At 57.1% G+C, this 14,762-nt stretch overlaps 2 protein-coding genes across 3 annotated transcripts; both read left to right on the plus strand.

Moving 5' to 3' along the window:
• Positions 1-279: 279 nt before the first annotated feature.
• On the plus strand, positions 280-10,002 carry USF2 (upstream transcription factor 2, c-fos interacting). Of its 2 annotated transcripts, none has more exons than XM_027977433.2 (10): positions 280-486; positions 757-803; positions 914-1,032; positions 1,164-1,364; positions 1,785-1,935; positions 2,069-2,156; positions 2,442-2,500; positions 8,903-8,997; positions 9,140-9,268; positions 9,365-10,002. In XM_027977433.2, the coding sequence occupies exons 1-10, from the start codon at positions 425-427 to the stop codon at positions 9,452-9,454; spliced, it is 1,041 nt and encodes a 346-aa protein (XP_027833234.1). In that variant the 5' UTR covers positions 280-424; the 3' UTR covers positions 9,455-10,002. The 2 variants fall into 2 exon arrangements, with proteins under 2 accessions (XP_027833234.1, XP_027833235.1); XM_027977434.2 differs by having other exon boundaries at positions 1,164-1,283.
• A 2,722-nt stretch (positions 10,003-12,724) lies between these two features.
• On the plus strand, positions 12,725-14,009 carry HAMP (hepcidin antimicrobial peptide). Its single transcript, NM_001195312.1, has 3 exons — positions 12,725-12,811; positions 13,758-13,817; positions 13,908-14,009. The coding sequence occupies exons 1-3, from the start codon at positions 12,725-12,727 to the stop codon at positions 14,007-14,009; spliced, it is 249 nt and encodes an 82-aa protein (NP_001182241.1).
• The last annotated feature ends 753 nt before the right edge of the window (positions 14,010-14,762 follow it).

A 14,762-nucleotide genomic window follows, 5' to 3' on the forward strand; every position in this document is an offset into this window, starting at 1 on the left:
CCGGCGATCCAGGGGAGAGGCGGCGGCCATCCAGGGCGGGCCGGGTTTAAAAAAAAAGTCGCGGCGGCGGCTACTCAGGGAAGGAGGCCCGAGGGCCGCGTGCAGCGGGCGGGGGGCGGCTGCGCTGCGTCCGGGAGCCTAGAGTCACCGGGAGCCGGCCGGCGGGCGAGCGGGTGGACGCGGCTGCTGGAGCAGCGGCGGCGGCGGCGGCGGCGGCGGCGGCATCTCCTCCTCACATGACCCCACTGTTTGTCCCCGTGATCAGCGCGAGCGGCTCCCGTGTCTCCTCCGTCCCCTCCTGCCGCGCGGCGTGAGCGCCGGGCTCGGGGCCCCCCCGGCCGCCCGCCCCCTCCCCTCCCTTCCCTCCCCTCCCCTCCCCTCCCCTCCCCCCCGGGCCCGGCGCCCCCCCCGCCCCCACCCCCCCATGGACATGCTAGACCCGGGTCTGGATCCCGCTGCCTCGGCCACCGCTGCTGCCGCCGCCAGGTAAGGGAGCCCGGCCGGCCCGTGCCCCCGCGCGCCCTGGTCCCGGCCCTTCGGCCTGGCGACCGGGCCGCCATGATCCCGAGCGGCCGCCCGGCCCAGCTCAAAATGGAGGCCGCGAGGGAGGGGGAACCGGCACGTATACCCCCGGTCCCCGGTCCCCGAGAGGCTGCCGTCGCAGACTGGGCCGGGCGGGATGGGGGCCCTGCACCTGGGCGAAGGAGCGGGGGTGCGGGCAGGTCTGATCCCCTCTTCTTCCTGTGCTTCCCGCAGTCACGACAAGGGACCCGAGGCAGAGGAGAGTGTTGAACTGCAGGAAGGTGAGTGCTCGCGGGGCCCACCGGGGCCGCGACCTGCGCCCGGGAGGGCACTGGGGGCGCCCTGGCCCGCGCCACCTCTGACCATCCCCGCGACCCTCCTCCGACCGCAGGCGGGGACGGGCCTGGGGCGGAGGAGCAGACGGCGGTGGCCATTGCCAGCGTCCAGCAGGCGGCGTTCGGCGACCACAACATCCAGTACCAGTTCCGCACAGAGAATAATGGAGGACAGGTGAGGCCGGAGCCCGGCGGGCAAGTGGAGGGTTGAGTCCCGGGCCGGCGGGCTGGCGGGCTGGGAGGGGCTCGGACCTGGCCCCTGCCCGGGCCCCAGCGCGGGTCTCACTGCTCTGCCGCCCCCTGCAGGTGACGTACCGCGTAGTCCAGGTGACTGATGGTCAGCTGGACGGCCAGGGCGACACAGCAGGCGCCGTCAGCGTCGTGTCTGCGGCTGCCTTCACAGGGGGGCAGCAGGCTGTGACCCAGGTGGGTGTGGATGGGGCCACCCAGCGCCCCGGCCCCGCTGCTGCCTCTGTGCCCTCAGGTCCCGCAGCGCCCTTCCCACTGGTAGGTGCCCAGCATCCTCTGGGGGAATGGAGAAGGGGTACTGGACACTGACTTTGTTCTTGGGGAGCGCCAGGGGGGTGGGGCACGTGGAACTAAGATGCTGCCTTCAGGCCTTCAGGTCAGATCTCTTGTTTTGCACGGTGAAACCTGGGGCAAGACCTTCGGAACATCTCTTTTTGTTTGTTTTGTGAAATGGGAATCATGGTCACAGGGCACTCTCTTAGAGTTAAAAGTGGTTCAGCTCCCCCAAGTGATTGCTTAGTATCTGTCAAGTTCCAGGGCTGTGAGACACAAGGCAGAGTGGGACACGCGGGTTCCCCACTCTCTGTAGAGAGTGCAGTAAACATCACATATGGTGGCTAGGGGAGGGGTTGGGAAGCAAAGATGGCTAAGGGCGGCCTCTGTCCTCCTGCTCCCTAGGCGGTTATCCAAAATCCCTTCAGCAATGGCGGCAGCCCGGCTGCTGAGGCTGTCAGTGGGGAGGCCCGGTTTGCCTATTTCCCAGCGTCCAGTGTGGGAGATACCACGGCTGTGTCCGTACAGACCACAGACCAGAGCTTGCAGGCTGGAGGTAAAGGAAGGAAGGGGCCAGGGCGGAAGGCAGGGGAGGCAACAGGCCTAGCAGGGAGGGAAGCTCCCCCCGAACCCCTAGCCAGTTCTGACTCTGCCCCCAGTTTTAGCACTAACCCCCGCTTTCCCTGCAGGCCAGTTCTATGTCATGATGACGCCCCAGGACGTGCTTCAGACAGGAACGCAGAGGACAATTGCACCTCGGACACACCCCTACTCCCCGTACGTGCAGGAGACCTGGTCCCAGCAGTAGGGAACGCTGGGAGGGCCTATTGTGGGCACCCAAGGAAGAGGAGGTTTTCCTGGGATGGGAACCAGGCAGTTGGTGTATTTTTTGGTCAGCTTCTGCTTTTCTAGTTTAAGTAAAGAAAATACCGTTTTCTCCCTTTCTCTGTCTCTACACATCGGTTTGTCTTGCAGAGATCATTTTTCAGTCTGACTCTTTAATAAATGTCTGGACACACGGGCTGGAGGTAACATGTACCCATTTTTTCCATTCTCTTCTAGGAAAATTGACGGAACGAGAACACCACGGGATGAGAGAAGGAGAGCTCAGCATAATGAAGGTAAAGTCAGGCAGGAGCTGCTGGGCCTCATGGGCTCAACCCCAGCTGGGTGTTTGGAGTCACAGATCAGTGGCCGGGTTATTGATCCAAGTGCTCAAGAGGTGTTGGTTGAATGCTGGGAAGGCAGAAGCAGAGAGGCTCCTTGTCAGGAGCAGATATAGGCAGGAGGCATGAGCTGTAGTGCGTTTGTCGTCCTGGCTGGGGACTCTCGAGTAACGACCAGCAGTTTAAGTGGCGAGTTTCACATTCCTGTGTGGATTTTCTGCTCTTCTGGGAAAGTTGGGCTGCTCTGGTGCAGCTGGACCTGCCTTCCCATGTGGCAGCTGGTTTGCTCAAGCCCCCCACCCCACTGCCAGCCTGGTTTCCAGAAGTAGCTCTGATCTGAGAGAGAGTGCATCTGAAATGAAGTTGCAGAAAGTCTGTGTCTCTGGCTTAGGCCAGAGCATGAACATGTCCAGGGAACACTTCCACTCAAGAAGCCGTCATTTGGCAGATACTTCCTGAAGGAGGATTCTAGGCTGGCCAGTATATGCCCTGTGCTAGGCATGGGACCTAGCGTGGAGTGTTTAGGAAACTCGGGGTGGCACAAGATAGTGTGTGACTGAACACCAACTGGAGGAGCAGGTGATATTTCCCCAGGGAGGTGGCCTTTGGGAGTGCCTGTCCAGCAGAGGGAAGCACAGGAAGTCAGGGTGGAGAAGGGTTGCTCTGGGGGTGCTGGTTTGGTTGTAGCAGAGGTTCCTTATGGAGTGCTTGGGAGGGCCAAGGAGGGCCTTGAATGTCAGGGTGAGGCCTTGAGAGTCCTCACTGTGTTTGATGAGGGGTGGCTGACGCAGCTATGCTCTGAGCGGCTCGGTGAGTTCAGACCTTTACTCAGCATATGTGTGCTGGGTCCCAGCCCCTGTTCTAGGCCTCAGATACACCCAGATAATGAAACAGGCACCTTGGCTCTCAGAGGCTGTTCATTCTGGTGGGAGAGACAGAAACTACACAAAAGTGCAGTAAGACGTCAGGGAACGTAAGTCACGTGTCATGTGAAGGGAGATAAGGCTGGTAAGGACTTGGAGGGTTATGGCGGCAGGGAGCTCTGTGGGCCCCTCTAGAAGTGACACTTGAGCAGGTGCCTGAATGGGCTGGCCACAGTCCTGAGGAAGAGTCCCAGACAGCAAGGGATAAGCAAGTACAAACACCCAGCCCAAGCTGGAACAGACTCGGTGTGATTGAAGAAGAGCAGAATTCAGAAAAGAAAACAGGAAGTTGGCAGAATCATGGGAGGACTGGCCAGGGCCAGATCACATGGGTCTTGTCACAGGCCCTCCCAGGGCCCCTACTCCTGGATCTTTGTGCTGGTTCGAGGGGAAGTGCGCAGAGGGCTTGTATATGGAGACTGGATACTAAGGGTGATGGGATGCCAGAAGCTAGGAAAATAGGAGGTGACTGCAGCTGTGGGCCTCAGACAGGACAGGGCGTGAAAGAGGGTCAGGGGAGGGGACAAGCTGTAGGAGAGAAGAGGCCAAGGCTGAAGAATCAGGATTTTATGATGGGGTCAGGTTCATTTAAAGGGAAGCAGTGAGCGTGAGCTTGGTTTTGGGGTGTGGTGGGTTTGAGGGGTCTCCTATTGGCTCCCGGGCAGTCCCAGCTCTACTACATACCCATCGTGTGACCTTGGACTGGTTCTTCATCTCTGTGCCTGTTTAGTCCTGTGTACGAATGTGTTAACATGAGGCTTATAGTGAGGGTGCGGCGCATTGGAGACGTGAGCCCTCAGCTACCCGCAGGCTAGCGTGCTACCTGGTAAGAACACAGCAAACAACTCTTGGAAGATGAGCCAGTCACTCTCCACCCTACTGTCACTCTGCCTCTCACTGGCTTAATCCAGCTCCCAAGTCTTGACTCTTCCTCATCCTAAAAAAGTCAGTCCTGCTCATGACCTTGCCCTTTCTGACCAGGTGCAGCCAGCCCACTCTCTCCTAACCTGCAGAACGTTTGACCCACCCTCTGCCCGGCAGCCTCCCTGTACCCTTGGCAATCTGGCTCATTTCTCTACCAAAATGGCTCCATTTAAGGTCACCCATGACGACCTCATTGCCGAATCCACTAGCTTCCTTTCCTGCCTGCACTCCAAGCATCTGGCCCTGCTCGTTCCCCTCCTCTCGGGAACATTCCTTTCTACTCTCCTTGCCCTGGTTCTCCTTCCAAGCCTGTTCCTGAGGGCAGGGCTTCCTGGTCACCTGGAAAGCTTGTTAATGGTCACCATCTCTAGGTTGTCCTCACAAGATGCTGAATGGGTAGGTCCGAGGGGGTCTGGGAGTCTGCGCTAAAACAAGCTCCCCAGGTGACTCTTAATGATGGGTACAGTTGGGAAGCTGCTTTGGCTGTTAGTACCTCTTGGGGTCCAGTGGTCAGGAGAGTGAAACATCAGGCCCGGCGATGGTCAGTCTCGCCTAGTCCCTATCCCCAGATGTTGGTGTGTGTCATTTCTCCCAGGAGAGGGTCTGCGGGCTTTCTCCAGAAAAGTATGTGACTCCAAAAAGATGGGACTGTTCCCTGATGTCCTCCCAGGGCTCCCCTACCCCGTGCACTGCCGACAGCTGTCTTTCTGTTCCATCTCTCTCGTGCTCCTATGGACCCATATTTTGGGGTGTGTGTTCCAAATTTCTATTGCTGGATGTCCTTGAAGCATCTCACACTCAACTTGTCCAAACCGAACCTGCTGTTGTCCCTCCTTTCCAAAGCCTCCTTCTTCCAGAGCAGCAAGAGGGATCCCTGTCATGACTACCCCAGCCAGACCCGAGAGCCAGGCCACTTCAACTCTGCCCTCTTCTTCCCTCACAGCTGCAGGACCCGAGACGCTGTGCCAAAGTGGACCTCCAGTCGACCTTTTCTGCTTTTCCCGCTTTCCCATGTTTCTTGATATCACAGGGGCCCATCTCTGGGCCGCAGGCAGATGTCTTCAGGGCCCCCAAGGAAGTCAGTATACTTGGTGTAGCAGAAAGGGGAGTGGCGGTCCCCAGCAGTGACTGGGGGCCAGTGTGTCTGTCCTGCCTGAAAGGTGGTCTCACAGTGCCTGCCGTTGCTGCCGTGTCAGGATTTGGGCTCACTGCTGCTACCAGAACCTCAGAAGAAGCCAGAAATCCAGGTCTTTACGTGAAAACTAATTTCTTAGTTGCTTTTTCTATTTCATTGGTTCCTACTCATACTGTGACCAATTTATTTGTTCTGCTTAATTGGGGTTTAGTTTGCTGGGTGTCTTCCCCCAGCTTTTTAAGACGATTTTTAAACCTTTCTTTTTTCTCAGCATAAGCCTTCATAGTTGCAGATTTCAGTCTTACGCTGCTTTAGCGTGCCGTTTGGATACGTTGTGTTTTCTTGTTATTCAATTTGGAATGTTTCTTGTTTTCCTGATTATTTTTTCACTGACCCATGAGATTATTTAGAAATGTGTTGTTTAACTTAGGAATGTTTATGGGTTTTCTGGATATGTTTTTTTTTTTTTTGAACATTTATCTATTTGGCTGCGTTGGGCCTTTGTTGCGTCATGTGGGATCTTTCGTTGCGGTGCCCAGACGCTGTAGTTGTGGTGTGAGGGCTTAGCTGCTCCACAGTACGTGGGGGTCTTAGCTCCCCAAGCAGGGGTTGAACCCACCTCGCTGCGTTTGCCAGGCGGATTCTTAACCGCTGGGCCACCAGGGAAGTCCCCTGGTATCTTCTTGTTACTGATTTGTAAATGAGTTTTGTTGTGATCAGAGAACATACTCTGTGTATAACTTAAGTCCTTTGGAATTTACTGAGACTTTATTTTACGGCCCTAAATACAGTCTATCTTGGTGAAAGTTTCTGTGTGTGCTTGAAAAGGCATATCTGCGGGTGTGTGTGGAGTGTTCCATCAGTGGTAACTAGGTCACGTTGGCTGACAGTGTTCAGATTTTCTGTCTTCGTTTTTTTGTCTGCTCGGTCTGTCAGTTACTGAGGAGTGTTGATGTCTCTAGTTACATTCGTGGATTTGCCCATCTCTCCCATTAGTCCTGGCAGGTTTTGCTCTAAGCTGTGTTTTGGATGTTATACGGCTGTGGCTTACGCCTTCTGAAGAACAGGCATGGCCTTGGTTCTGACTGGTCTTCCTCCATTTCGGTTGTGCTGAAGTAGTCTCCCCATGCCACAGGCCTGACCATAGGCCAAGCGGGGCCCCAGACTCGAGGGCTAGACCCCTCGGGGAAGAGCACACAAGGTCCAGACCCCTGACAGGGCGTTCAGGGCCTTCTCAACCTATTTCTGCCACCTTTTCCTGTCCCCCTGCCCCAACTCCTGCGCCCGCCAGAGTGTTTCCATGTCGCCTTCTCTGGGTTTCATGATGCCTGTCTGCCTACGGTCCTTCCTCTCAGAAGCCAGCCCCCATCTTTCCGTTCTGAACCTCTCTCTGAAGAGAGAGTCCCCCCCACTCCTCGCGGAAAGCAGTACTGCGCCCTGGCATTCCCCAGGCGCTGGGTGCTGTCTTCAGTTGTAACTCCCAGTCTGTCGTGTCAATGTCTCCCATTCACGTGAATTTCACGTTGGTGTTGTGAGTGCCAGTCCAACAGCGATTGAGTCCGCCATGGACTCTGGCCTCGCCGAGTGCTCTGCACACAGTAGGGCAAGCAGTAAGTTTTGAAGAGGTGAATATGAGCTAGAGGTGTCCCCTGCCCCCAGCCCAGCCCCCAGTGAGGAAGCAAGGAGTGGACATGGGCTGCGGCTGCAGCATGGTGCCTAGGCTCAAGGGTGCCAGACTGCAGGAGAGTAGCGAAAGGCAGCTGTCTGCTCGCGAGCTCCTCAGCTGGCACCTCAGAATGGATGTGGAGGCCGGGGCGGACTCAGCTCAGCTGCTGTTTGGGGCCACAGATCCCCAAAGACCGTAAGACATGGCCGCCCTGGCTGGGAAGGTTCACGCACCAGGGTAGTGATGGGGCACGTGGCTGTGTGCTACCCCAGGGCCAGGGTCAGGTGAAGCTCGATACCGGGCAGTATTCTTATTCCTGTGGTAAAGGGAGGTTGTGGGAGGCAAGAGAGGAGAATGAGGGAGGAAGCAAGTCCACGTGGGGGGGTGTTGTCACCCAGGCCAGAGTGGGGGCACTTGAAAGGACCGGTCAGCAGCGAGTGGACAAAAGCAAGCGCCGGGGGAAGACAGTCGGGTTTTCCTCTAGTGGCCAGGCACGCTCTTTGAGGGAACAGCTGGGCTGAGGGGCAGTGCAGGCCTCAGGAGGAGAGGGGGTCAGGGACAGCCTTCTGGCCCACCCCACTTTTCTCACTCGCATCCCGACCCTCTTCCCCAGTCACCCAAACCTGAGAAAATACCCTCCTTTACCCTCCTTTCCAAACCCCACCCACAGGCTCCCCTCCCTACCTGCATCTGTCTGTGGACAGCCTTGGCAGTAGGTGAGAGTGTGGGGCCCACTGGGCTTTCTTGTGTGTCCCTAGCAGTGCCTCGTACTGTGCTTAGAAGGTGAGGAAAGGCTGGGACGGCTTTCTCAGTGAGCCCCTAAGCAGGGGTCTCAGGCTGCAGTGCAGGCAGCCCCCAGGCCACTGTCATAAGTCATGACAGGCCACAGCAGGGATGCATAGAAGCCGTGTCTGCAGGGGGCAGCTGCCTCTCGACTCAGCAGACAGAGACAGTAGTGTGTTATAAATCACACATCTGGACTTTCCAAGTAAAATCTGCCGGTAGCTTGTCAAACCTGGCCTTCAAGATAGGGTTCGCGGTGTTTCTGGGTGACCCAGTGAGTACCCTGATGACGGGCCAGGCCCCTGAGAACTGCAGTGCCAGCCGGGGAAGCTGAGGATTGTAAGTGGAGTGAGATGTGGTCGGACTGGGGTTTTAATGATGAAGAGGAAAATAGGACTGTGGGGTCCAGAACTTGGGATACATGAGTACCGCCATGGAGAATCAAGTTCAGGGGCTGTGGGGACTGGAAAGGGTCACCCGGGTCCTGTGTGCACGGACTCTGGCCCCTTCTTGCCTCCCAGGGACATGTGCCCACTACACCACAACTCCTTTTTTCAAAAGAGGCCAGTTGTTACGTGAACTTTTCTAATTTTTAAACGTTGACTCAAATTTTTCAAAACCTGCTGGGTCAACCAACAGAACAAACCCTGCAGCCCCTCAGCTGTCGACGCTTCCCTGAGGGTACATGTGGCACTTGAGGGTGGCACTTGCATTTCTTGGCTCCTACTGAGGAGCCATGTGGAGCGGGCTAGAGCCGGCTGCCTGGGTTCTGGTCGGGCCCCTGCACTGCTGGGCATGTGACCTCGGGCGGGCCCGGCTGTGCCTCGGCAGCCTCGGCTCTCGTGGCTTCTGCCTCGGGAGGTGACTCGCCCGGGCACAGAGGGAGCGCTGTGGACATAGCCTTGTTCCTACTGTTCTCGCCACAGTGGAGCGGAGGCGGAGGGACAAGATCAACAACTGGATCGTCCAGCTTTCAAAAATCATTCCAGATTGTAATGCAGATAATAGCAAGACGGGAGCGGTGAGTGTCCCCCTGGTCCCCCAACCCCCTTGCAGAGACTCCGTCTTGAGTGCTGGGCATGGGGGTCGTCTCGGGCTGAGACGACTGGTGGGCATCGGCTGCCAGGCAGTGCTCACTGATACTCATGCCCACCACCCCCCAGAGTAAAGGAGGGATCCTGTCGAAGGCCTGCGACTACATCCGGGAGCTGCGCCAGACCAACCAGCGCATGCAGGAGACCTTCAAGGAGGCCGAGCGGCTGCAGATGGACAATGAGCTCCTGCGGCAACAGGTGAGCCCCAGGGCTGCGAGGGCCGGGACAGGGGGTGCCCAGGAACCCCAGGACGCAGAGAACCAGCTCTGGCTGCTTGTCCCCCATGTCTGGCAGATCGAGGAGCTGAAGAACGAGAACGCCGTGCTCCGTGCCCAGCTGCAGCAGCACAACCTGGAGATGGTGGGCGAGAGCGCCCGGCAGTGACACCACCTACCGTGCGGCGGGGGCCGCCTCCGGGCCCCCACCATCCCCTTCCCCAGCCCTTAGCACAGAGAGGGACAGACGCCCCTCCCCCAGCTGCGTTTTTTATAGTAGATTTTTAACAAAAAAAAATGGGGAGAAATAATGCATTTCTGTGGATAAGCGCCCACCGCCCTCCTCAATTTGGAAACCACATCCCCTCCCCCATTTGTCCGTCTCCCTTCTCCCGGCCCCCGCTCAACCCAGCACTTCTAGTGGTCTCACCTGGAGGCCAGAGGGAGGAGGACAGAGCCCCTGCCACACCCCGCTGCCTCCTCGGACTCTCGAGGTACTGAGACCAGGGTGCTTATGGGGAGGAGGGGGTCTTGCGGGGGGCCTGGATCCAAGCAGGGAGGCCACGTCCCACCCCACCTCTTGTTTCTGGAACCCTGCTCCCCTCTGGGTGTGTGAGTGTGTTCTAATTTTCTTTATGGAAAAAATGGACAAAAAAAAAATAGAGAGAGAGAGGTATTTAACTGCAATAAACTGGCCCCATGTGGCCCCGCCTTGTCTGTCTGCGTGTTTGTCCATCTCAGATGTGGGGAGGGGTCCGGGGTCTATGCAGGGCTCCCGGGGACAGGGCCTCGCTCTGCTGTCCGTGGCTGTGCGCCAGTCCTGGCCATCCCGCGCCGCCCGGGACCCCGTCTGTTGGTTGTGCAGAGGGAGGAATTAAGGAGTGAATAGTGTCTTTGAGGCCCCAGGTGGTGCATATGTGGTGTGGGGGGCAGGGGGAGCCAGGGTCAAGGATATGCCACGTGCTTTTGGAGGAGAGGCTGGGGTCTTTCATGTCACCGGTTCCTAAAATCAGCACTATCTCCTGACCCTGCCTTTCTGGGCTAACGCCCTCCCCTCTGCACCAGCCAATGGTGGGGCCTGGCCTTGAGCCCCCCACCCTCAGGGAGGGCAGATGGCCAGGAAGCCAGGCTTGGCCCGTCAGCCTGTCGCCTTGCACCGCGACTCTGGCGCCTGTGCTGTGACCCCTGCCCCTGGTTGATGATGAAACCTGGCCTGAGCTGAGATGATGCAGTGATGCCTGGGGGGTGCTGCTATGTATCCCTGTGGGTGAGCATGCAGCCCCCATGCAACTCCAGCTACTCCCAGAATCTAGGTCTGGTCACCTTGCTGAGCTCGCCACCCCGCACCCATCCCAGATACCCCCGGCTGCTTTCTTCCTTCCCTCTGAGAGCCCTGTCTCCTGTCCTGGCCATTCCTCTGTAGGAGCGTGAGGCTGTGTGCAGCTGGGGGAGCCTACCAGATGGCAGGAAACTTATTTCCCAGGGTCCCCCGTTTTCATGCTTTTCGAGTGGGCCTTGGCAGCAGTTCAGGGCCAGGAAGAAGAGACCATTCCTTGGCAGCACCATCCCCAGGCTCATAGCATTGTCACTGGATGGCCCAGGAGTGAGAGAGAGAAGATGGCCAAGGGCCTATCTCTGGAGTCACGATCTGCTGTTCCCCTGGGCCGTGTGCACCCTAAGATGGTTCAGGTCATTTGTAGCAATGAGAGTGCCACAGCCAGGCATCCTTGGTTCAGCTCCTCTTCCATCGTATGCAGGAAGCCAGCCCTCCAAAGGAAAGCCTGATTTGTGGTGTTTGCCAGTGTCTGTGGTGTAAGTACACCCACCAGTGGGGGTTTCAAGGTGCCAACATGATGTTCCCGACGAGTTGGGCCGCACACGGTGCGCTCACTGAGCCAGTACAAACATGGTCCGGCAGACCCACTGTGCCCTCCTGTGTTTTCTGGAGGCAGGAAAGCCTGGTGATGAGGACACAGGACCCAGGGTGGAGGCCCAGCTCTGCCTCTGGCTGACCAAGTTTTGGCAGTGTCTTAAATCTTTGCCTTCAGCTCCTCCCCCTAAAAAGTAAAGAAGATGAGTCTCTGGACTTCCCTGATGGGAGTCCAGTGGTTAAGAATCCACCTGCCAATGCAGGGGACATGGGTTTGATCCCCAGTCTGGGAATCCACATGCCACGGGGTAACTTAGCCCATTCTCCGTGACTACTGAGCCTGTGCGCTGCAACTACCGAAGCGCGCACACTCCAGAGCCCCTACCGTGCAACAAGAGAAGCCACTGCAACAAGCCCAGGCACCGCTAGGAAGACTAGCCCCACTCCGTTGCAACTAGAGAAAGCTCATGTGCAGCAATGAAAGACCCCAGGGCAGCCATAAGCAAATAAATAATAAATCTTTAATTAAAAAGTCTTAGGTGGGCATGGTGGGCTCCTTTCCCAGGAGCAGGGTTTGGGAAGCCGGGGGGTTGGTGGCTGAGAAGGCAGTTAGGGCTTGAAAGCAGCAGAGCCGGGGGATGGGGCGGGCAGGAGCTGCTCAGAGGCAAGGTCGCGCGCGGGCTAAATTAACACAGAAATGAGTCAGTGTATCTGTTGGCTTGTGAGGTGCAGTCATTGGATGCTCACTGTTACCGTCACCACTGTCCTCTTTGGCCAAAACTTCACAGGAACATTTTCCAGATCCACAGGGCCATGTCTTAAGGTTCTGACCCTTGAGAAACCCCATGTGTGCTGGGGGCTCCTGTGGACACGAGCTCCTGCACATGGGCACCCCAGGGTTCCCTCCCAGAAGCCAACCTCTATCCAGTACCACTGTGGGTTACTGAGTGTCTGCTTTCCACTAAGTCCTAGCCTAGAGAGTGGTGACCAAGCCGTGAACAAGGTAGATGAGAGAAGAATGCTCTCGTGGAGCTGGTATCCTGGCCAGGGAATGAGTGAACTTAAAAACAAGGAAACACTTGTGTTTAGGAAATGCTGCTCACGAATAATAGAAAAGATGGTGGGAGAGTGACAGTCATACTGCTCACGAATGACGAGGTCAGGAATGGTGGGGGCGGAAGAAACCTTACTCCTGCCCTTCGATCCGTTCTACCCCAGGGGCAAAAGGGAATTTTTTTTTCCTGAAGTCAACAAGGTGATGTCATGTTGGGTAAGTGTCTCCCAGGTGGCTGCCTAGAGGCGTGTGTCAGCGGTCGTGTCTGCCCCACCTCCTGGACACACCTCTGCCGGCCGAGGGTGACACAACCCTGTTCCCTGTCACCTCTGTTCCCGCTTATCTCTCCCGCCTTTTCGGCGCCACCACCTTCTTGGAAATGAGTCGGGCCAAAGGGGAGAGGGCTTCGCATCCCCGCCTCCCCCAGGAGGACCCATAAAAGCATCTGTAACTGGGCTCCCAGACTCCAGAGCAGGTCCTAGACCTAACGGCAGGACAGCCAGACAGACGGCACAATGGCACTGAGCACGCAGACCCGGGCCACCTGCCTTCTGCTCCTTGTCCTGCTCAGCCTGACCAGCGGCTCTGTTCTCCCTCCCCAGGTGAGAGCCCACAGCGCCTGGGGCCCCGGAGGGCAGCCGGAATCGCCACGGCCCCTGGGAGACGACTGCAGAGGGCAGCGGGAGACCCCCAGCATGGGGGCGGAGCTCAGGGCAAGGGAAGTGGGGACAGGCAGCTGTTCAGAGCGCCACGATGGGGTACCAGGCGGCAGGGTCTGGGGAGCCCTGATCTAATTCCACAGTGATTTACTGAGTGCCTGTTCGGCAGTAAGTCCTGTTCTAGACAGCGGTGACCGAGCTGTAATAGTCTCATGGAGCTTGAATGTTCTCATGAATATTCTCATACATCCTGGGCAGGAAACCAGCCAATGAACTTAAAACAAGGAAATACTTGTGTTTAGGAAATGCTATTCCATGAATAACGTAAAAGATGGTGGGAGAGTGATGGTGGGGGTTGGCTATTTGTGAGAAAATGTGATTTGACCTGTGTTTGGGAGGATAAGAGAAGGGGGCAGCCAGCAGAGACAGAGGTGGGGGCAAGCACGGTGGACCCGAGGAGCAGAGGGCTGGGTGAGTGAAGGAGATGGTAACTGGGGACAAGACCAAGGGGTGGCCGTGCCAAGTCTTGTAGGCAAGTGCAGAGGAAGCCCTGCAGGCCTGGGGAATGGGGAAAGCTGAGATCTGACTGATAACACGTGGGGAACGGGTTGTAAGGGGCAAGATACAGGGTGGGGATGGGCCTCCGGGCCACCGAGGGTCCTATGGAAGAGTGAGCAGCTGTACAGAGAGAAGGGGACAGATCTGGGGTGTTTGCAGACAGGAGAACCGCCCGTGGGAAGGAGAGGAAAGGTTCAAACGAGAGGCCACTCCTGGGACTCCAGCTGAGCCAGGAGATTCCAACCCCTGGGGAGGCACTGCTCTGGGGGAGCTAAACTGAGAGCTCTGCCAGGGCCCTGCCGTCCTCAGTACCCCCTTTCGCTTTTCACAGACACGACAGCTCACAGACCTCCAAACTCAGCACACAGCTGGAGCAGCAGCTGGCTTGACGGTGAGAGCCCCTGGGACTCCCCTCTGAGCCTCGCCCACCTTCCCGTTCCTGCGCCCCCTACGCCCGGCTCACTGCCCTTCCTTCCCACAGCCCGTGCTCCAGAGGCGGAGACGAGACACCCACTTTCCCATCTGCATCTTCTGCTGCGGCTGCTGTCGCAAAGGCACGTGTGGGATATGCTGCAAGACGTAGATCGCCCCCCAAACCACCCCCCCGTGCCCTCCTCCTTTATTTATTCCTGCTGCCCTCCAACAATAGTCTTGAAATAAAAAGTCTGGTTCTAGCTCCTGTTTTCCAAACCAGAGTCTCTGCTTTCTTTGCTCCCTGCCCAGGTCTAGCCCAGAGGCTTGTCTTGGGCCCTGTCTCGGAGGGCCAGTCCTCCTCAGTGGGGTGTGCAGGGTCTGTGTGTACTGGGAGGTCGCAAGGAAGCTTGGTGAAGGATATGTTTTCTCTTCTTCCCCCACTTCAAAAGACCTTGAATTTACTTTGCAACAGCAGGGAGTGAAAGTTCAAGTTTCCTTTTTGAAATCTTCTTAAAAAACAGGGGTAAATTCAGATCCCTAGCAAGGGTTCTCAGAGCAAGGTCTGGGGACTCCTCCAGGGCCCCACAAAGTAGAGACAACTAAAGATGCTACCTATCTTTCTCACACTCATTCTCTTGAGAACAGACTGTGGAGCTCTCCAGAGGCCCCATGACATGTGTTGATCTTATCCTTCTGACAGCTAGCTGATGGTGTGCTTTGCGTCTGGTGCTTTAAAAATGTCCCAGTTTCGGGACTTCCCTGGTGATGCCGTGGTTAAGAGTCTGCCTGACAATCTGGGAGTCTCGGGCTCAATCCCTGCTACAGAAACTGGGATCCCACACGCTGTGGGGCAGCTAAGCCCAGGCTCCACAACAAGAGAAGCCACAGCAATGAGAAGCCTGCACATCACAACTAGAGAGTA

The sequence above is a fragment of the Ovis aries genome, chromosome 14 (assembly GCF_016772045.2).
Source record: "Ovis aries strain OAR_USU_Benz2616 breed Rambouillet chromosome 14, ARS-UI_Ramb_v3.0, whole genome shotgun sequence".
Taxonomy (NCBI): domain Eukaryota; kingdom Metazoa; phylum Chordata; class Mammalia; order Artiodactyla; family Bovidae; genus Ovis; species Ovis aries.